The sequence below is a fragment of the Vicia villosa genome, unplaced genomic scaffold (genome assembly GCF_029867415.1).
Source record: "Vicia villosa cultivar HV-30 ecotype Madison, WI unplaced genomic scaffold, Vvil1.0 ctg.001758F_1_1, whole genome shotgun sequence".
In the NCBI taxonomy this organism is placed as follows: Eukaryota; Viridiplantae; Streptophyta; class Magnoliopsida; order Fabales; family Fabaceae; genus Vicia; species Vicia villosa.
The window spans coordinates 115,001-137,374 of record NW_026705718.1 but is presented as its reverse complement, the minus strand read 5'-3'; the positions used below and the strand labels follow the sequence as shown (position 1 = coordinate 137,374).

Below are 22,374 nucleotides of genomic sequence, written 5' to 3'. Positions count from 1 at the left end.
CTGCTAACAGTTTTCCTTTTTCTTTATACACAAATCATAAACTATACATGAAAAAAGAAAGAATAAAAATATGAACATATAAAGGGCCCAACCGGGTTCGAACCGGTGACCTCTTGATCTGCAGTCAAATGCTCTACCACTGAGCTATGGACCCTTTGGTGATAGAACTTCAATTGTTATAATAGATAACCCAAATACCAAGGGTACACACACAAGAATGAAAAGGATTTGGAATTGATCCATATATTCAATGCCACATCGGCAGCTAAGGAGGATCACACGATCATTCCACTCACTCCATTGAACTTTAGACATTCAATTCATCTAACAAATGTTAAGAAATCATTTTGTTTGAGGTATGAACACACTTAAAAAATTTGTGACAACTCTTCAATAAAATATTATCGCAACGATTCTATTAATAGTATCACACAATTTTGAAGCATACTATAACAAAGGAGATAGAACAAATATTTTATAAAGTAAGTCCGTCAATCATAAATTTTGAACAAAATATAAAAAATGATCTTATTTGTCTCATTTAATTGTCTGCATGGAAGAGATAAAAATATTTGCATTTACACATTTTTTTTCAACCATAGTTTTGTTCCATTAGCTTTTTATAGTGAGGTTTTCAATGAAGCATCTCTCACTTACAAATGTTTGATGTTGTACTCCTTTTCTTTTACTAGGTTCTATTAATTTTTTTCTAGTAAAATTTTGATAAGAGATATTCTTAATAACCATTCAAGAAGAATTGTTAGGAACATTTGATGGATATCCAATTCTCTAACTTGTTCACATTAAATGGATGACTTATGAATTTTATTAATTAGTAACTCCCACTCTTAAATGGATGATGTTCTCTAATAGATGTTCTCAACTAAGGTTGACCGGATAGTTTAAGTGGAGTATATTCAGCAAGATTATGATGATAAGGTTTTTGGTTACTAGTTACATTTTTATAATCTATTTGTATGTCTTCTCCCTCATCAAAATTTTCACCAGGAAGTTTAGGCTCAATATTATTGTAACTTCTAGCTTTAATTTTTTGCTATCACTAGTGACTCTTTGGTGATCTTACATAGGCCACCACTACCAAAGTAACCATAAATATTCAAGGTTTTGACCGAAATCAAGTTTAGGCCTCAAAAGTTTAGACTTAAAAAAAGGCCTCAAAATTTTTTTATTTAGATATAAAAATATATAATAATATTTGAATTAGATATACTATTGTAGTTGAATTGTTAATATATAGGCCTATTTTCTTATTGGTATTTAGTTCAACTCTTAACAACCACAAAATTAATATTTTGAAATACATTTTTAAAGACCTCACTTTAAAATTTGCTTTAGGCCTCTAAATGGGTTGGGCCGGCCCTGCTTGCACCCAACCCCATTTTCAACCCAAAAATTCTCATACCAACAATTTTACAAACTTCCTCACTTTCCATTTTACCGCTCTAAAAACACCAACATAATATGAGAAGAAATCACGCATAAGAGTAACATGATATGAGACATCCGAATCAATAATCCAAGTTAAATCTTAACATGTAAGATTTAAAAAATAATCATTATAAACAATGTAGACATTACTATAATATGGAATGACTGTCGTATCTTTATTATTTTTCTTCTCATTACCTTAATCTTTTTCCCCTTGAATATTTGATCTTTTGAAAAATATACAATTTATTTTTTTGTGTCCCACCTTGTCATAATTGTAGCATATAATTTATTTTCTATTTTTTTTACTTGTTGGAATTATGAGATTTTTCATGCTTATAAAAATATTTGATTTTGCTTCTTCCCCATGACTCTGTAACTAGAGCTTCATATTGATTATGAGTAACAATCAAACCACTCACCTTTCTTCTAATTTCTTTATTAAGCATGTTATCTTTAACTGTTTGTTGTAATAGAGTGCCGTCAAGAACAAAAACTATGAGAAAGATTGAGTTTCTTGAACAAACACAAAAAACTCTATTATGTTTTCACGAAAGAGAAAGAAGAAGAAAATCAGAATTGGTTATAACTAGTTTACTATTCACTTACTTAATAAGGGTTCAAAGATTACAATTGAATAACAACGACCAACCTCTCTCAACAACCTGAGAGAACTAGTTTATTGATAGACTACTAAACTAACTTAAACTACAATACAATTCGACTACAACGTACACGACTTCAAAAATATAATAAAATTTAATTATTTTAATATTTAAAATTGTAAATAAATACTAAATAATTAAATGAAAATTTTTTGCACCCCCTTACTCAAGTTCTTGGCTCCGCCACTGCACAAGAAGACTTAGAAAAACTATAAGAAAATTAATAAAAAAAATATAATCCTGGATAAATCATTATGACAAAAGTTGATCCATATAACCAATTCCACTTGATAGAATAAATTTTTTATTGTTGTTATTGTCTTTTTTATTTTTATTTTTTACAACACATAATAATCAATAAATTTTATTATTTTTAATATTTATATATTTTAATTATTATTTTATTATATTTTATTTTTCTCTTTATAATAAATAAGCAAGACAAACTAATAATTATTGTTGTATTGAACTTTGAAAATAACAACTAATCACAAACAAAATTTTCTTACAAATGTTGGAACAAAGAATATCTCACCACACTCAAACAAAATATAGTTTTTTGTTCAACTAACTCAAGATCAAAATCAATTTCATAAAACTTAAACCAATTTGACTCATTTTTCTTTTCCTCAAATTCATAACCAACCTCATATCAAATCAATGTTAATGTAGTAAAAGTTAGTTGATTTTTTGGTAGCATCTAATGTATTACATATCACTCATAGACAACTAAGCATAGCCAAAAACACCCCTCAAGCACAAGTCGATTATCTCCAAGCACCACTCTCTAGTTTTCTCCGCCACTTTTCACTTAACCTTAATTTCTGCTATTTTCATATTTCATATAAATAAACAACCTTATTTTCTGTTCCATTTTCCTTTCATAACCACAATCTTAAAAAAAAAACATCTCTGGTTTTTTCACTTTGGTTTGCAAAGTGAGAAGAAATAAAAAACATGTCTTTCTCTGCAACAAAGTTCCCACACTCTCTTCTTGGGGTTCCTGTCAATTCCTCAACTCCAAGATCCATTGAGAAATCAATATCTTTCTCTTCTGATCTCTTCAAACATAACCCTTCTTCTTCCTCTTTCCTTGGATCCACTCAGAAGCTTCTTCGGTTCAATTCTCTCTCTAAGCCGTTTCTTCATCGTCGTTCGTCATCGCCTGTTGCTGTTCTTCTTCAACAGACCTCCAATTTGGTAACCCTTTGTCGTTCTTTGTTGATTTTCATGTGAAAAATTTGTGCTTTTTGTTAATAGGTGTTGATTATCGCTTATGGGGTTATGTAAAAAGCTTAACTTTTGATTCTGTTATGTTCTGAAAGATGAATTGAACATGTTGGGTTGGGTTTGTGAGCTAAATGATTTGAATTTTGAGTGTTTTTGTTGTTGGGCTATGTTGTTTATTGTTTTTCAGAGGTTTTGTTAGTTCTAACTGTAGTGATATATGATTTATGGTTTATGGGTTTTGTTTTTTGTGTTATTGTTCAATTGGTTTCTGAAGTTTAGACTATTGAAGTTGATTTGATTGTGAGGTCTTGTTTTGTTTCCATTTTTAGTGTATTATTGATTTCACTTTTGGAGTTTGGAAGAGTCAAAATTGATTCTAGAATCATATAGTGTGTGTTAGGTTCTGCGGGGAAGAAAATTGATTTTAAGTGAATTGATTCTGGTTAAAATTGAATAGAAGACAAAGTAATTTAAGTTTGGATAAATTACTGGAAAAGTGAGTTAACGGTAAATTTCAATGGAAAAGTCACGATTAGACTCAAAAGCTACAAATTCTAGCTTTCAAGTAGAATCAGTTGTAGAAAGTATAATCAATTATACTCAAGAACAGTCAAACATATCAAAATCAATTCTACACGTCCTTAATCAATTCTAGGTACTCCAAACCTGAAACCAAACATACAACTAATTGATTTTGACATATTTGGGTGGTGTTGAGAAGAATTGATTCTAACTTGAAACTGAAATTTTGGCTTTTGCGTTCAGAATTGAATTTTTTTACTCAAATTTATTGCTGAACTCACTTTTTCATGAACGTATTCAAACCGTAAATCACTTTAAATTCAAACCACTTTTAACCAAAACCAAATTTATGAAATCAATTTATATAACCATTTTAATTATCTAACCATTTATTTTTATTAATCATACCTGCTTTATTTACAGTTTATTTTATCTTTGTTACTGATTTCAAAGTTGTGAAAACTGAAAACTACTAGTAGGCTTTTTTTAAAAGCTAAAATTGAAACCATGTTTTTTTCCCTTAAACCAAAGAGGTTTTAAAGAGTTTTTTTCTTAGGCTGTTGTTTTTTTTCTGTATTTGTGTGTGCAGCTTATTACTAAAGAGGAAGGGTTAGTGCTTTATGAAGACATGGTACTAGGAAGGTCCTTTGAAGACAAGTGTGCTGAGATGTATTATAGAGGTAAAATGTTCGGTTTCGTTCACTTGTACAACGGCCAAGAAGCCGTGTCAACTGGATTCATCAAGTATTTGAGGCAAGAAGATTGCATTGTGAGCACATACAGAGACCATGTTCACGCGTTGAGTAAAGGGGTCCCTTCACGAGCTGTGATGAGCGAACTCTTTGGGAAAGCAACGGGATGCTGCCGAGGTCAAGGTGGTTCGATGCATATGTTCTCAAAAGAACACAACGTGCTCGGCGGTTTTGCGTTCATCGGTGAAGGAATTCCAGTGGCCACCGGTGCGGCGTTTTCCATGAAGTACAAAAGAGAGGTGTTGAATCAGGCGGATTCTGATAACGTGACATTGGCGTTTTTCGGAGATGGAACTTGTAACAACGGACAGTTCTTCGAGTGTTTGAATATGGCTGCTTTGTGGAAGTTGCCAATTGTGTTTGTGGTGGAAAATAATTTGTGGGCCATTGGGATGTCGCATCTCAGGGCAACTTCGGATCCCCAGATATGGAAAAAAGGTCCAGCTTTCGGGATGCCGGGAGTTCATGTTGACGGGATGGATGTTTTGAAGGTCAGAGAGGTGGCAAAGGAGGCAATCGATAGAGCGAGAAGAGGAGAAGGACCAACTCTAGTTGAATGCGAGACTTATAGATTTAGAGGACATTCATTGGCTGACCCTGACGAGCTTCGTAACCCTGGTGAGTATTTGTTTCGATATAATCTTATTCGTTTACATTCTTAATTTGCAAAGTATGTATATATTTTGACCAGTGTAGTCAAGATCGAGTGCTGGATCGTAAGATCGTAATATTTTTCTATTTGGCAGCTGAGAAGGAACACTATGCTGGTAGGGATCCCATCACTGCATTGAAGAAATACCTTTTCGAGAACAACTTAGCCAGTGAACAAGAATTGAAAACAATAGACAAGAAAATCGATGAGATCCTAGAAGAGGCCGTTGAGTTTGCAGAGAAGAGCCCTCAGCCACAGCGCAGCCAGCTTCTAGAGAACGTGTTTGCCGATCCTAAAGGTTTTGGAATTGGACCGGATGGCAGGTATAGATGTGAAGATCCAAAGTTTACAGAAGGCACTGCTCATGTCTAATCTATATTTGTGTGCTTTCATTTTTGTATTAATGTTGTTATTAATATGGTTACTAATCATAAAATGTTACTCATAGAATGCATCATCTATCTTGCCTAATATAAAGAGGATTTGTTCTTTAGGTTGGAAACTTTGTTTTTCCTGTCTTGTATTTGTTATTGTTTGTGGAATTAGTGTTAAGAATGACAATCTTCAAAGTTTTATCTATATAAACTTGTTGTGTAAGCTTTATTTTTTTGACAGAACTTGTTGCGTTTAGCTTAAGGCTCATTTGGCGCTATGCGTTTTATCTATATAAACTTGTTGTGTAACCAACTTCGTTACACCCCAAGTGGAATAAAAATGTTATGCCTTTGGAACCTTCTAATTATTCGGTTTTCATTCTGAAAAAGGTGTTTGCATTCTTACTCCATTCTAAAGGGAGAAGATATCAATGTTTAAAAGTTGATAGTTGATAACATCAAATACATTGCCAACTTCTACTAGAAGGTGTTTGGGCACTACTAAATCATTTGTTCTCTTTACAAGGCTAAAAGGGTACTAGAAGAATATGATGACATAATGTGTAATCCAAAATTTCCAATGAACAAGGAATCTGTAGATAGCCTAAAGAGATGGCTAGTGTATCACGGAGAGCAACACCCAGAAGAACCTCAACCTTTAGATCAGGATCAAGTCGTTCCTCCACCACACTTTCACCAACACATGTATAACTACACTTAAAGAATGGTAAATTGGGTGGGTGATGTATTTGCTGTTATTTTTCAAGAAACTCTATATATTGACCCCGAGCTCCGAGCAATAGAAGGTACATACCGACCACACCATCAACAACCTTAACTATTCAAACACTATGGCTAGATGTGATTTAGATGTTTCACGCCCTCTTTAGTTTAGTTTTTTATTGTTCTATAATTTTACCTTATTTATTTATTTTTTATTTTTACTTTATTGTTATAGGATACTTGATTAAGTAGTACTCACAATACAATTTTTTTGACTCATTACTTGTTCTAATGAATTTCTTTATTTACGAGTTTATTAGTCAAAGCACATCATCCTTACACTCATGCTTAGAGCATCCACATCCATACTACCCAAGTTAGTGGTATAAATGGACCATACTTAATTTATTATTTTTTTATACTTTTACCACATCACTAAATTTTCCAAACATCCATACCACTCACTTAAAACTCTAAATTGGGTCCCACTTGTCTCACAATTATTTTAAGCTACAGTGGTTTTTTTGGCAATTGTGGTTTAGAAATTTGGTCCAATTTATTTTAAATAATAATATTTTCTGACACAAGGTGGCTTTACAACACAATACTACCACCAATGTGTGTGCTCTTAGGAGACTTTGTAATGTCATGGTTTATCATTCAAATTACTTATCTTTTACACTCCTCGTGCTTGGGAGGACAATGTAATGTCACGGTGTATCACTCAAAGTACTTCCTCATTACGCTTGGGAGACTGTACTGGTATGTATATTTTTACACAAGGTCACTTATTCTCATTCTCAGTAAGACCAGACCTCCAAGTAGGAGCTCACCAATGCCTTGGAAAGCATCCAACAAATGATGGGTGAGCTTGAAATGACCTCAAACAAAGTTGTAGGAACCTGCCAACAAGATACGAAGGTGCACCTCTTGGCTTCAAGGTCGGAGTGACCCTAAACTCGAAGACCAACTCGGCTCTACTGATATGATGCTGATTCAGATAATGACTTTGTTAAGAAGACTTAAACATCCTGACAAACACAATCATAACCAGTTTAATGACAATAACAACCAGACTCAAACAAAGAAACTTCATCATTAAATGACTATTAAATTACCATAATCACACATGTTTTTTTAGATATATTTATACACGTAAAAGGAATGAAAATAGGCAAATAATTCACAAATATAATACAACTGAGGCTTTACTAGCTTGTGGCTAGAAGAGTTACAAAGGTGTATTATTTTTCAAGTACATGAACTATTTCTTAGTTTTTTCATTAACTCAGAATGAGAGAAAAATAACTAAGTTTTATTATTTCTTAGAGTATACTTTAGTGATACTTGATAGAGGAATGGACTCAAGAAAGAAATAAACTTGATCACCTACCATAAGATCAAATATATTGACAGTAAAGCTTGTAGTTGACTAGAAGAACCCACAGAACTTGATCACCTACCATCATGTACTAGAGAGAATCACCATGACATGTGCTTAACAGTATCAAGATGCTTACGATCACTTGATAGATTGAATCTTTCAGATTTTTCAAGGCTAAAAAATTCGTTTGCAGAATTATCTTTACTCTTTCAAAATGATATGTGCAAAAAAAAAAAGAGTGAGATAGAAATGCAAGATAAATATTTTTTTTGATAAAGATTAGTAATAAATAAATTAATCGAATAAGTAAATCTCAAGCACTCCACGTGTGAGTCTCCCCACCACGAGATAAAACCAAGGTAATCAAAATCCGATGACGACGTCCCATCCAAAAAAAATATCAGCCTCAAGATAAAACACAAAGCTACACCTGTCCAACAATGGACCCCAACAGAAAATCTCAAATTCTACATTAAAAAATCCAACGGCCCAAAATTTGCCACTTCATCCTCCAGTAACAAACCACCTTCTGATTCGATCCTTTACAAAAAAAACTTGTACGGAAGATATTTTCAGCGTTTTTCGCGGGTTTGAAAATCCTTTACCTCTTCAACTCTTCAATTCAACTAAAATCAGCTTTTTTTTATATGAAATAAATAACAAGGTGAATTTCAATTTTAGTTTACACTCTTTCAAAATTAGGGTTCTAATATTTTTTTCTCATGATTTTTCATTTTCATTTTGTGTGTGAAATGTAGCATGCTCGAGAATGGATGAAGAAGTTGAATTGAATTAAACAGAAATATGAATGAATCAGAGAAGAAGAAGAACGATGGTGATGATCACTGTAAAGAGGTTTTTCGATGGGAATTGTTTCTACCAAAGAAAACGGTTACTGTTCTTCTGGTTGAATCCGATCGTTCTACTCGTCGGTTAATTACTTCACTTCTAATGAATTGCAATTATAAAGGTTCGTTTATCTTGTTTCTAGTTACTGATTTTGATTTAATTTTATGCTTTATTTATTAGATCTTAATTGTGATATTTTGTTTGCAGTTATTGCTGTTTCTGATGGAGTAAAGGCATGGAAGACTTTGCAAATGAAGGAAATTGATGTTGATATTGTATTAGCAGAAATGGAGTTGCCTGAAATATCTGGATTAGCACTTCTTTCGTTAATGGTGGAGCATGAAACTTGCAGAAACATTCCTCTTATAAGTATGTTCACTTGCTACTTGTTACTGTTTGTTCTTGTTTGTTGTTAATCTGAACTATACAACATTGACACCTCTTGAAAAAAAGTTGTGACATAAAAAGTTGTGCCTATGTCCATAATCGACTTTTTGTGATTACGTTTAATTTATTTATTTTTTTCAAATTATTATCAGAGTTAGTTAGTGTCAGGATTGTATTTTTGGTGTAAGTGCTTCTTCATAGCTTATTATAAGTAATGTATTTTATATAAAAAGAAACTTGATCAACTTGGTAAAAAAAATTAAATACTAAACTCATATGTATACACAAACAAGATTCTTAATTCTTATTAAGGAAATCAAGTAATAAATCATTCTCCCTCTGGTCCTATTTATATTTTTTACGTTCATTGAGTAATCAATGTATCTAAACTGTATAATAGACTAGATACATTAATTATTTAATGAATTTAAAAGTCAACTTTCTCTTCTAAATAAGACCAAAGATATTAATATTTAAGCAACATAAAATGTAATCCTAAGAAAATTAAGAAAATTTAAAATATTCTTGTGTTATAAATAGATAGCTGGAAGTAAATTAAGGATCAGTTTGGGAGGGGATAAGGAGGGGAAAGGCGGGAAATAACATGTTTCTATATATAGACCTAGCCCTCCTAAACCCTTTCCCCTTCAAAATCCCCATCCCAAACACACCCTAAGATACTCTAATATGATATAAAAAATATTTGAATGTTTTTTAAAATATTCTACCATTCCCCCTCAAGTTAAAGGTTATGAAATGTTAAACTTGTTGCAAATCTACTCTTTAAAAGGGAAAATGTAACAATCGAGACAACAATTTGAGGTACATGCGTCGTGGAAATCTTCAACTTTCAATCTTCTTCTAGTGTATCAAGACACTCATCCAAAAGAATCGAGACTCTATTATGATAACAAACTAATGTCAAAATAGACAAAAGTTTAACCATTATGTAGAAACAATTATGCTTAACCGCCACATAAGGCATAAGCTAACAAAACTCAAACATCAATAGCAAAAATAAAATCATGAGGCTAAACTTCTAAAGACATAAGCAAATAAGAAATGAAAAAACTCTTGGGGGTATTTGTTTCAAGGCTAAAAATCACATTTCATGAATACATTGGTAGGGCATGTCTATACCCATATTTATTACAAGGTTAAGAAAATATTACTTCTAGGTATAGAGATTCCGGAAATGAGAGAACTTCCATTATTTCTATGTGAGAAGGTGAGAAAATGCATTCCCAAAATTTTTTTAATAGGTTTTTAAAGAAGAAATTATAACTACTTTTCCTACTTTGAAGAAGAAACTAATAGGGAATCAAATTTTCATATTTATATGAGAAAATCTAAGATACTCTAATATTCTAACAGTTTTTCTCACGAGCATGCAGTGATGTCTTCTCACGATTCACGTGGCATGGTAATGAATTGCATGTGTAAAGGAGCAGCTGATTTTCTAATCAAACCTGTTCGGAAGAATGAGCTTATGAACTTATGGCAGCATGTTTGGAGAAAGCATGTTGTATGTCTTACTTCTTAATCTTTTTATTTTATGTATATCCATCATTCACTGTCGCCAAGAAATTTATCATATATGCACCTGTGCTTGTTTTAATCTCTGTCGTATGTTATTTATACAGCTTAACAGGCCTCTCCAAAATACATCTGCACAAGACAAACTTAAAATTGCCATAGAAGACAATTTTACTGGCAATCAATCGACTGATTCTGTTTCTGTGGCTTCCTCTCAGAAAAATAATGAATGCAGTGTGCAATTGAGTGAGGCTCAAGTAACAAAACTTGAAAGGGAACCAACTAAGCTTAATGATGAAGCAAGAGGTATTTAAATTCCTCTCATTTTTTATAACTTTTTACAATTACTGTTTCATTGCCTAAAAAAATTTCTTTCAAAGAAATCAATTACATTGCATGGTGTAACAAAACTTTTAAATTGACAGACTCGAGGCTAGAGCAAGACTACAGAACTTCTGAAGTTGAATCCAAAAATGAATTATTTAGAGGCAAGTTAAGCAGAGAGAACCATGATAATGACACTGATACTGAGATACGTGGATGCAGTGATGAACTGATAGAACCTTCTTGCAAAGCTATTGACTTGATTTCCACAGTTGGGAATCTCCAAAAACGCACTAAGGAAATCCATTGCATTACTGGTGATGAAGAAACCAAGTTTGATTTTGAAAAAGAATTGGAGCTATCTTTAAGAAGTGATTATTCTGGCAGCTCATGCAAACAAGCAAGTGAAGCAACTGAGGAATGGCAACGATTGAATCACTCAAATACTTCTGCCTTTTCCCAGTATGATGGTAGTAAGATGTTGTGGCCACTTTTTCAAAACTACAATTGGAGCTCTAATAATCCTCATGAATTATCAGTAGTTACTGCTGATAAGTGCATTCAATACGGTGGCCCAATTAAAATAGAAGATATGACTAACGCAGTCACGGCTCATTATGGACAATTTGGACCAAAATTATTTAACACTGGACTCTTAGCTGATAATGTTCTCCATCACATGCGGGTTCCTAAAGCAAATTTCCAAAAAGAGAGCTCTCCCTTTCCCTCAAGTTCCTCTTCCCAGTCCAATCCTGAAAGTCACAATTCAGACCATCATCATAATTGCTCTTATGATGCTAACTACAGCTTTCTTAATCAAAATGTTGCTGAAAAATATGATTTGGATCATGTAGTACATGATTCTCCGAGTGTTGGTTCGGGATTCGGCAATGACATTTGCCAAGCTTCAAATTATATTAATAGTGGCAATGATGAAAGAGCTACTTCAAATCTGGTTACAAAGAATTCAAGAAGTTCTAATGATTGTAGGCGCAACAGAAAAGATAGTTATGATTATGATTATGATGATGATGAATTTAGATTGAGTGATTCTCATCGCTCCAGTCAAAGAGAAGCAGCTCTAACAAAGTTTCGTTTAAAGCGAAAAGAGAGATGCTTCGCGAAAAAGGTACTATGACTAATGTAGATTCGTTAGAAATTAATCGTATGTGTAATCTATGATATATTTACTTAGGAAACTTGTAGCATGTTAAACCACAGATCTTAATTCTCTGATGTATTGCACAGGTTCGGTATCAGAGTCGGAAAAAAATCGCAGAGCAGCGCCTTCGGGTGAAAGGGCAGTTCGTACGTAGAGTATACGGTGATGATGATCATCCAAATGCAGATGCTAATGGTGATCAATGAAACTTGCTCTTTTTAACTTATCTTGACTTTATCACCGATTTTTGCTCACTAGGATTAGATGAGGAGTGGAGTGTATACAGTGGAATAATCTGTTGTAGCGAGATAGCTAAAGGGTTATTTATGTTAAACATTCCTAGGGTTTTCTTTTGTTTTTTTCTTCTTTTTGTTCTGATTGATGCATTTAACTTCATAATTGTAAATATTTAGTGTGATATTGATTGCTCTGAAGTTTGATTTCAGCTGTTTATAAATTTTCTTGGTTGAACTTTGTTTGAAAATATTTAGTTAAGCACCTCTAGTTTCACAATGTTGAACAATGTTTAAACTCAATTCATACACAAATGCATTATCTCCTATTAAAAATTGAAACCACCTTATCAAGTGAATAAATCTTACACAAATTCTGTTTCTGTTATATTCTGAAGAGTCCAGCGACAAGTCTCACACATTAAGCACCTATAATTTTAGGGTAATATCCATTCTATATTGTAAAATTATCGATGTTGTTTGCTTGATAAGTGAAAATTGAAGACTAGTATCTGTTTGAAACTAATGACATTTGATTTTGGAATCTCCTTATGATTTGCAAGGTAGAATTTTCTAAATGAAAACTCATTACTGTAATGTTCTACTGATTTTCAATTCATCTTTCTTTCAATCTAATATCTCTTTTGTCCTAAAGTAACTGTGACACGCGGCATAACTAAGAAAGTGAAATGCTGATGAAGTTGATGACAGTATTTTCTAAGCTTTTTTGATCACTTATTGTTGAAAGTGATCTCTCAAATAATCAGTGCAGAAACTTTTCAGAGGTAAAGCATGAGTAACTAATAATTGAATGTTGGGACAAAAATGTTTTGGGAGTTTCTGACTCGACAAGGCAATGTCCATGCTAGTAACAGTAATAAACATGTAGAATTGACAATGGGACATGCTATTATTTTTCCATACATCAGTGAAACTGTGAAAGGCTCAAATCCAGCCACACACATAACCTTGCTCAGTTGTTTTCTTGGGTCCATCACACATGGTATAGTCTCTTTTTGGGTTCATTCTGCTTTTTTTTTCTCTCCAATTTTGGTAATTTTTGTTTGTGAAAAGCTAAAATTTAGACAACTTTTTTGTCTATCTGTTTTCAGAATAGTTGTGAGTGGTATTTGGGTCCCTTTAAACATTTTATTTTAGAGTGAAAATGGATTGAGTTAAATATTTATTTTAGGAATGACAGGTAATATGATGTTTGACATTTTCATCAGACTTGTGAGGTCCTTTGAAAGCAGTTGATTCAATAATTACCAGACCAACAAGTAATATGATTATGAAATCTGCTACTGAATCTAAGTATATAGTTTTAGGCTTGTTTTTTAGACCTAAAGGCTTTTTTTTTTGGTAGCTTAGATTTTGTACTGGCCTATTTGCATAAGATTGATTAGTGATATTAGTCTTATTATCCGAAACATCTGCGATACTTACATAGTAGAAACGGCTGATGACAGTTTGTCATACATTAGTTTAGAATCGTTTTAGTGTTATTTTGTGTGGAATTATATGGTTTGAAGACTAATTTTGGCCATAGTTGAGACTTAAAACAAAGTGGCAAGAAGAGCATCAAAGAAGCCTATTGAGCAAGAAAAGAAAAATTGTCGCATCCATGATGCAGACAGAAATGGGCATTTTACTGTAATAATTCTCAATTAAACATATTGATCAACTTGAAATTAAGGATCCAAATTCTCAATTCATACAACCTATAATAATATAGTAATAAACAAGTTGGCTATCCAGACTCGATCTGTTTCGCCACCTCTACTCATTGTAACCACCTGAACAAGGAGTTTTTGAAACACGGGCGCTGATTTTTTGCCGACCGATGTTAAGAATGAGAGTGGGGAGTTCTATATTGCCTTTCTACTGCTGTTGGGGGAAGCATTGATTTTCAATCTCAAGTGGCTTGTGTCTTTGGATCTAGCTCAAGTAACCATTGAAATGGATTGCATGTTTTTGTGGATCTTCTCCCTTCTAAACATTCAAATGTCACATAATTAGGAGCTACTATCAATGAGTGCATATCTATTTTAGATCAGCATAAAACCTTATATGTATGGTTTAGTATGCCGCAAACAAATCAAGTTGCTCATCATTTGGTGAGATCAACAACATTTACAACTACTCCCCAATTTTATTATCATGTTCCACATTGTATTACTTTGTTTATTGCTAATGAAATGCATTGAGTTTTTTAAAATTAACGTTAAGTGTTATGTAAGTACAATTTTATTAGTAGTTGCAAAGACATTTGATGTGTTAGACGCGTATGCAAACATAAGATTCTCTAGTTATTTGTACCGCAAATAAGTGTCTCAACACCTCCAATATTTTTGCAACTACTAAAACAATTGTAATAGATTTGCATTTCAATGTCTTTTGCAACTATAATCATTAACTGTTATCTTCATTATTAATCTACACTATTATTATCATCATCTTCTTTTTCCTTAAGTTAGTGAAAAGAAAAGAGGCTTGGATAAAGGAAAAGCAAGGCACAAAACAGAAAGTAACACATAGCATATTTTGGGTGAATCAACACACATAGCATAATACATGACCCAAAGCACTATACTTGGATTCCAAGCAACCTAATTCAAATTCTCCCTAGCTATTCCATCTACAATCCTATATACATTTCTTTTCACATTTTCACTTGTTCATAAAACTCATAACTCACAAACAAATAAAGTCACATACACACACACACTCACTCTTATTCAAACAATGGCAGAAATAATGCAAATACATCGCCAAGAAGATCCAACTCAAGAACGCCATTCACAACGTCAACACGATCCATTTCAAGAGCACCATTCACAACGTCAACACGATCCATTTCAAGAACACCATTCACAACGTCAACACGATCCAACTCAAAAACACCCTTCACAGCGAAATTTTCCTAACAAAATGCCACAACAGCATCATCAACAACCACACCAAGGTTATCACTATCCAATGGAACACAAAGGTAACATGGATTCTCGTTACAGAATGCCAAATGCTCCAAAACGCGAACACTGCATATGCATCACAATCTTCTTCCTCTTACTCGGCATCATACTCCTCATCCTATGGCTAGCTTACCATCCCTCAAAACCTCACATCACAGTCACTAGCGCCTCAATCTACAGCCTCAATGCAACCTCACCACCCTTCATGTCAATCTCAATGCAGTTCACAATCTTCCTTCGAAATCCAAACAAGCACGTCTCAATCTACTTCGACAGGCTTTCCACCTACGTCTCCTACAGAAACCAACCGATCACGCCTCATGTTATTCTCCAGCCGCTTTACTTGGAGAAGCACGGAACCGTGTCCATGTCGCCGGTGCTAGGAAGCGTCCCGGTTCCGGTTTTGGCGGATGTGATGAATGGTTTGGTTGTGGATGAGGGTTATGGTGTGGTGGGTGTGAAACTTGTGTTCCAAGGTAGGTTGAGATGGAAAAGTGGTGAGATAAAATCTGCACATTATAATTTGTATGCGAAGTGTGATTTGTTGTTGGGTTTGAAGAAAGGTCTTGTGGGTCAGATTCCTTTGATTGGTGCTCCAGTTTGTGATGTGGATACATGATGCTATAGTTCTATTGATTCAATGATTTGTGTGTAATAATATAGTATATTAATGTGTGTAATATTTTTACATTTTGAGTGATGACTCTAAAATTAGTAGGAAGTCTTGCATTTGAGTGCTTATATGTGTAACAGAAACTGTATTTTTTTAAGAAAATAATTTTTCTCCTCTCATATTTATTACATGATATTTGGATCTTGGATATACTTACAATTTTCAACTAAGTTTGCATCACTTGAGTTTATTGACAATATAATCAAATATAAGTTGGTAAGTATAGGGTTTCAAGCATCAAAATAACATTAAAAGAAGCACTAACTAGCTAGTTAGTTGCTTCTAACTATCATAAAGTGCTTGGCTTTAATAGAGCCCAAGGGAAGGATACTACTACTTGTCACTTTAGGTCTTGTCTTTACTTCAACAAAAGGAAAACGGTTAAGCTTGTTTACTAAGAAAGGAAGAAACATTTCTATAATTTCAAATCTTGGTTACAAAAATTTGTAAAACTTTATAAAAATAAGTAAAGGTTTTATAGAAAAAGTTTTGATTATTGTTGGTTACTATATATTTATTGATCAGATGAAGGGTAAAATCATTTGAAAAAAAAAATTAAAATTTATAATAAAAAATTTCATATTTAAACTAGCGCAAACTCTATAAGGAAACAATTTGTTATGGTTACATTACGGTAAATTGGTCAGATGTAGGGATAAATTCATTTTGGTACTAGTACGGTGGCATGAATTTTGTTACAGCGGAGCGAGATAGACTTGCAAAGTTAGAAGTCTAGCACCCATGTTACTTAGCTAGGTAATAACATACTAACTAGTAATCTAACACTTATTGTTATGGCGCGTGGTCGGGCTTATATATATTAGACGGTTAAAATTGTCTATGCTTGATTCGATGTGCATCATAGGAATCCGTTGAATCAAATCTAGCGGTGGTAGATGCCTTGGTAGCCATGCTTAAATGTTCGACTCTCTTGCGAACTCCAAGTGTTTGATCACTATTACACAATGATGTTTCGAATCAGGCCTTTGTAATTGGGCCTTCTTTACTAGGCCTTTGACCGGCCAAAACAATTCTCCCCCAAGTACTTATTGCTACATGTGAACCATGGATTGTGCTGGATGCTTCGGGACCGACTTTTAGGTTGTTCTTCTTTTCCGCCATGGGTTTCTAAGAAGGTATTCACCTTGGAGGGAAGTAGTGAACCTTGTTAAGTGAGAGCACGTGGCCTTATAAATATGCACATTAAATGTTCGTCTTGTAACCAAAATGTTTCATAGAGTATGCCCTAGGTATGGAGGTTGAAATGAGTTTTTAGAGTACTTACGTATCATGGATAATCAAGATTTAATCAATAACAAGGGTGGTGATTGTGTGCTATCCCCCGATCCTCGATCGCTGATCGTGTGGCCGTCTGCAATCAATATATGAAGGGGAAAATTTGTTAATGGCTTTCTTTTCTCCTTCATCATCAGTGAGAATTACAGATTCTCGTGTTACTTCCTCCTACTTACAACCTTATATCTCACTACATGTTTTCTGCAAAATTTATTTCTCTTCTCTTGATCTTATTATGTTGTTCTAACATCTTTCACGGTGCTCCGGTGACTTGGTTCTTACGCATATCGAAAGTTGATTTTCTTAAAGGTGGTGACTTTTCCTTCATTTTTTGTTTGCTTATCGTTTGAAAGGGTTCTTGTAGAGGTTGGTATGGAGGAATCGAAAGAAGACATTATTGTTAAAGAAGAAGGGGTGGTTGTAGGTCTTGATCTCAGAGAAAGTGCTAGTTTTTGTAACACCCTAAAAATCCTGCGCTTATTATAGTAAAATAAAGCATGTAAATAACACAAATATAACTTAGGATGTTACTCGACATCAAACTCACATGCTCTATAACACATAATTTATTAAACAAAACATTCAACAACTGTCATCGCAACAAAATCATAAAGATAAACATACTTTGCATAATCATATAAGTCTTATAAAATACTTTATTAAAACTCAACATATACGGTAAAAATATCATCAAAGTAGCATAGTAAGCATCAAACACGAGAGCATAACATTTCAATCTCTAATCAACATAAACAAAATAGAAATACCATTGTTTGCCCCATCCAGTGTTACATATCAGAGCAACACAATTCTTATAACACAAAATAAAAAGGAAAAAAGAACAGCTTCTCGCCATCCTTTCGCTCTAAGAAGCTTCTCAATTACCTGCTTATTTGTACTCCAAAGAGGAGCACATACCACAACAACAACAAAAGGGTGAAAAATCACATTAATAAAGTAAGTGATGCATATTGCAAGGTAGAGTATCAACACATATATATATTCTACAGATAATCACATGAAACATTGCACAATACGTTCTCACAACCAATCTCAATAATCACATATAAACATATATTATGCATATGACTCATTTATGTAATACAACTAAACTATGCAACTTGATGCATATGCATGTGGTACCAACTCGATATTTGGTTCTCTCAAGAATCGGGTCCCCTCTCTGGACCCATGAGTCCCTCTCTCTGAGCTCCAAGCCCCTCTCTTAAGTAGCGAACATGCCTCTTGATAAAACTTAAATTATGCATGAATCATACATATCAATATCAATACGTTACGACCCCTCTGAGATCCTAACATAATGCACTGACATCTCTCGTAATCCACTCTATGGGTTACAACATGTAACACCCTAATTTTTAGAATTAATTTTATCTATTTTATTATATTTAATTAATTAGATTATTTGTGTGGTTTGTGAGTAATTGATTTGTTTTTAATTATTCGATGTGATGGGTTAGTTGAATTGAGAATGTCGAACCGTTGAGTTATTGCTAGAATATTATGTCAGATAGTGGATATTTAATTATTCAATGAGAATTGTAGAAAATAATAGAATAAAGGTATTTGAGCCTAATAGTGAGAATGTAAAGAATAATGTAAGGGTGTGATGAGTGAGCCCATTAGTGGTTACTACAGTAAGTGTTATTTTGTAAGAGTTTAATTTTTTATAGATCCCCATGGCGTGAAAATCCCTGCTGAAAACTCAAAAAAAATTGGGATTTTGGTTAATTCGGAGATAAATCTCTGAAAACACCAAAAAAAAAATTGGGATTTTGGTTAATTCGGAAATGCATATCCGAAAAAACCCCAAAAAATTGTCAAAGGTTTTTTCGGATATGCATATCTGAAAAAATCCTAAAAATTTGAAAATTTTGGGATATTTATTAATTCGGATATCTTTAAATTGATATAATTTATAAGTTATGAATAATAATAATGATAATTATACTGTTCATATTTCTATTCTAATTCCAATTATAAATTAAAAAATTAAACTCATAAAAAATTTCATTATTTTTTGATAAATTTCATATTAATAATTACTAAAATTATAACTAATACACAACAATTATGATTATATAAAAAATAAATATATTAAAAATTATTCAACAAAAATTTAAAATAAAAAAGATCAAGTAAGAATAAAAATTATTTACTACTTTATTCATATTTTAATATAAATTTCGAATTATATATTTTTTAAAATAATAAATAAAAATCACAAATATAAAAAATATTTTAATGTCTAATTATGATAAAAAATCATTTATATATAAAATAATTTTTAACTTTAAAATTGATTTGAAAATTTTGTCTATAAAATGAACTTTTTTAACAATAGAATTGTTTCAGAAAATTAGTTTATGAAATGATTTTTTATGTATCATAAAAAATAATAAATAAATATTAAATAAATATCTTTATTATTATTATTATTATTATTATTATTAATTTTATATATAAAAAGAAGATGTTGATTTAAATATTTATTAGGCTAATATTATTATTATATCTTGATTATAATGATATATATTTAATAATATATTATAATTAATACAATTAATTATACTATTAATTGTATTGATTCACTTTGATTTTAATTTTGTTAATAGGTATTGAGTTTTTTCGGATATGCATATCCGAAAAATTCTAAGACCAAAAATTGGAATATGTAGGATATGCATCTCCGAAGACACGCCTTTCCCAAAAAAAAAAGTATCTTTGAAAGTGTATCTCCGAAGTCACATTTTTTTCTAAAAAAAAAGGTGTCTTCGGATATGCACATCCGAAATAACCATTTTTTTCAAAAAAAAAAACTGCATTCGGAGATGCACTTTCAAAATATAGTGGTATTTAGGGGTTTTCACCACATGTTGCTAAGAAGCCAAAGAGGTTTATAAAGAAATTGTCTAATAAAAAGAGAAAATAAAGTTAATAAGAGAAAAGAGGCAAACCTAGAGAAAAGGAAAAGGGAGAAAGAGGAGAAGAAACATAAGGAGAAAACTTAAGAATTCATCAAGAAATCAAGGTAAGGGTGAGTTTTTACATTGTTATGGGAATTGTATAATGATGTATGATGGATTGATTCATGTTTAGGATGAAATCCCTAAATTTCCATGGTTTTGTAATTGTTAGGTTTTGGTGATAATCATTGATATGTGGATGATTAATTGTATTTGGATTGGAAAAGTGGTGAAAATCATGTATTAAATAAAAATGAGTGGATGCTTTCATGATGTAGGTATGATGTTAGAATCTCCAAATAGGTATTGTAGGCTGTTATAAATGTTATATAATGATAGTATTTTGAATTCTGAGACCGGGACTTTTCACATAATCGAAATCGGAGGTCTAGAAGGCCTCCAACGATGAAAAACACAAAATCCAGTGTTTAGGCCGTTGCGTCCGCGGTGACTGCTATTTGCATTTTCTGGCCGAAACTGTTTTGGCCATAATTTTTGATCCATTGGTCCAAATGACGTCTCGTTCGAAGCGTTAGAAATCTAGCGCAATAATATTTTCAATAAAAATAGTTTGGTTGACAGTAGGTGATTTAATTATTGTGTGGTTGTGTAAAATGTCGTGTATGTTTATGAAAGTATATTGCTTTCGATGCGATAATGTGATGGTTTGGCATGGTTGCACTTGTGCTATGAAAGTGAATAGTGTGTGGATAATTAATGAATATATTTATGTGTGTGCAATTGTGTGGTAATTCAAGTGTGATGAATTATTTTAGATATGCATGGATATTAAGATTAGGGAAGGGTCTTTTTTTTTTTTTTTTGTTGTTGTTGTAATTGCACGTGCATCATTTGGTCAAGAGGCGATGTTCGTTAGCTCCGTGAGAGCTAGTGACTTGTCTCAAACCTAGAGTGGGGTTTGAAAGCTTAAGAAATAGGCTTTGGTTGTGTTATTAAACTAGGGGACAAACCCTGTTTAAATATAAAATCCGAAAAAGTAACAGGTGTTTGGTACCACATGCATGAGTATTACATTGAGTCTTCCATTGAGTCATATTGTGTCTATGTTTAGAATGTGAAGTTATGTGCGTTATATGAAAGTGATTTATTTGTGAAATTGTGGATTGTGCATGAATACTTGTGAATAGTATGATTAATTGGGTGATGCTATGTCTGTAAAACATATGAAGTGTGAGTGAATTTATTTATGCATGTATTCTATGTATTATGTATTATTATATAATTTCTACAATGATGTGAATCCTCACCCTTTTGTTGGAATGACGTTTTATAACGACATCGCTTAGGTGCCGAAAATTAGAGTTGTTTCCAGTTTGCTTGGAGCTGGAGAAGCTACCTTTAATTATTTTAGCGTTTTGGGTTTTAGAGTCATGCTCTGATTATGTAACATTGAAGAACATTTATTTCATGTTTTGAGAGATACTTTGTATTCTCGTCTATTTGGTTATTTTAATGAAAGTATGTGATGCTTGGCTTTTATGCCTATAGTTTTTTAATAAAGTTAATTTTATTATGAGACAACAATGTGTTTTGTCCGAATGAATGTGATTTCGTTGCGACAGTGCATATGTTGAGGTTTATGAAAAACGTGAATTATATCTAGTGTTATTGAGCATGACATGTGTTTGTGGTTTTTGAATTATGTGGGACACCCTTGAATTAATATGCATGATATATTACTTTGATTTATGCTATTTTTTTCGCGGAGTTTAGAAGGGTATTACACCACATAGAAACAATTCATATATGCACAACACAACATAATTCAGGGCAACTCAATCATTCAATAACTCTGCTCAATCAACTCATATTCTCAAATATGCAATCATACAACAACTATCATTCACATACTGAATGTATCATAATATTATCACAACTCATAAATTGCTCTCAATACAACATCAAGACTCGTATAAATCGACATTTATTCGATTAAATAATTTTAAATTATTAGTTTTCATCATCTCAGCCTCAACAGTGGTCAAATAATCACTTAAAATTCAAATAATCAAAATATACATTTATACTTTGGGTTGAGCACAACTTGAAGCATCAACAAAAAAACAATAACTCCCATACTAAACACGGTGATGCGGCACAACGAAGCTGAGCACGGTGCTGCGACATAACGATGCTGAGAACGCCTTCACGCGTTGAGCGCACACACGCAGAGCTCGACA

At 32.6% G+C, this 22,374-nt stretch overlaps 3 protein-coding genes and 1 non-coding gene across 5 annotated transcripts; 3 read left to right on the top strand and 1 right to left on the bottom strand.

Moving 5' to 3' along the window:
• Nucleotides 1-82: 82 nt before the first annotated feature.
• Nucleotides 83-154, bottom strand: TRNAC-GCA (transfer RNA cysteine (anticodon GCA)). Its single transcript has one exon. It is a non-coding gene; the product is annotated as a tRNA-Cys (tRNA).
• A 2,692-nt stretch (nucleotides 155-2,846) lies between these two features.
• Nucleotides 2,847-5,900, top strand: LOC131636504 (pyruvate dehydrogenase E1 component subunit alpha-3, chloroplastic-like). The gene is made up of 3 exons (XM_058907119.1): nucleotides 2,847-3,314; nucleotides 4,456-5,236; nucleotides 5,365-5,900. Exons 1-3 carry the CDS (start codon nucleotides 3,072-3,074, stop codon nucleotides 5,640-5,642), a joined length of 1,302 nt encoding a protein of 433 aa, XP_058763102.1. The 5' UTR covers nucleotides 2,847-3,071; the 3' UTR covers nucleotides 5,643-5,900.
• Nucleotides 5,901-8,269: 2,369 nt separating this feature from the next.
• Nucleotides 8,270-12,415, top strand: LOC131636491 (two-component response regulator-like APRR9). 2 transcript variants are annotated; one of them, XM_058907105.1, is made up of 7 exons: nucleotides 8,270-8,415; nucleotides 8,510-8,721; nucleotides 8,808-8,969; nucleotides 10,382-10,512; nucleotides 10,631-10,829; nucleotides 10,949-11,976; nucleotides 12,096-12,415. In XM_058907105.1, the coding sequence occupies exons 2-7, from the start codon at nucleotides 8,556-8,558 to the stop codon at nucleotides 12,213-12,215; spliced, it is 1,806 nt and encodes a 601-aa protein (XP_058763088.1). In that variant the 5' UTR covers nucleotides 8,270-8,415; nucleotides 8,510-8,555; the 3' UTR covers nucleotides 12,216-12,415. The 2 variants fall into 2 exon arrangements, with proteins under 2 accessions (XP_058763088.1, XP_058763089.1); XM_058907106.1 differs by lacking the exons at nucleotides 8,270-8,415; nucleotides 8,510-8,721 and having other exon boundaries at nucleotides 8,852-8,969; nucleotides 10,362-10,512.
• A 2,361-nt stretch (nucleotides 12,416-14,776) lies between these two features.
• LOC131636492 (NDR1/HIN1-like protein 26) lies at nucleotides 14,777-15,997 on the top strand. The gene has a single exon (XM_058907107.1). It carries the CDS (start codon nucleotides 14,988-14,990, stop codon nucleotides 15,834-15,836), a length of 849 nt encoding a protein of 282 aa, XP_058763090.1. The 5' UTR covers nucleotides 14,777-14,987; the 3' UTR covers nucleotides 15,837-15,997.
• The last annotated feature ends 6,377 nt before the right edge of the window (nucleotides 15,998-22,374 follow it).

Coding starts and splice junctions, on each gene's coding strand:
- LOC131636504 (XM_058907119.1), top strand. CDS start 3,072: ATGTCTTTCTCTGCAACAAAGTTCCCACACTCTCTTCTTGGGGTTCCT. Junction 3,315..4,455: donor TTCAACAGACCTCCAATTTG/GTAACCCTTTGT, acceptor TTGTGTGTGCAG/CTTATTACTAAAGAGGAAGG. Junction 5,237..5,364: donor TGACGAGCTTCGTAACCCTG/GTGAGTATTTGT, acceptor TCTATTTGGCAG/CTGAGAAGGAACACTATGCT.
- LOC131636491 (XM_058907105.1), top strand. CDS start 8,556: ATGAATGAATCAGAGAAGAAGAAGAACGATGGTGATGATCACTGTAAA. Junction 8,970..10,381: donor CAGAAACATTCCTCTTATAA/GTATGTTCACTT, acceptor ACGAGCATGCAG/TGATGTCTTCTCACGATTCA. Junction 11,977..12,095: donor AGAGATGCTTCGCGAAAAAG/GTACTATGACTA, acceptor TGTATTGCACAG/GTTCGGTATCAGAGTCGGAA.
- LOC131636492 (XM_058907107.1), top strand. CDS start 14,988: ATGGCAGAAATAATGCAAATACATCGCCAAGAAGATCCAACTCAAGAA.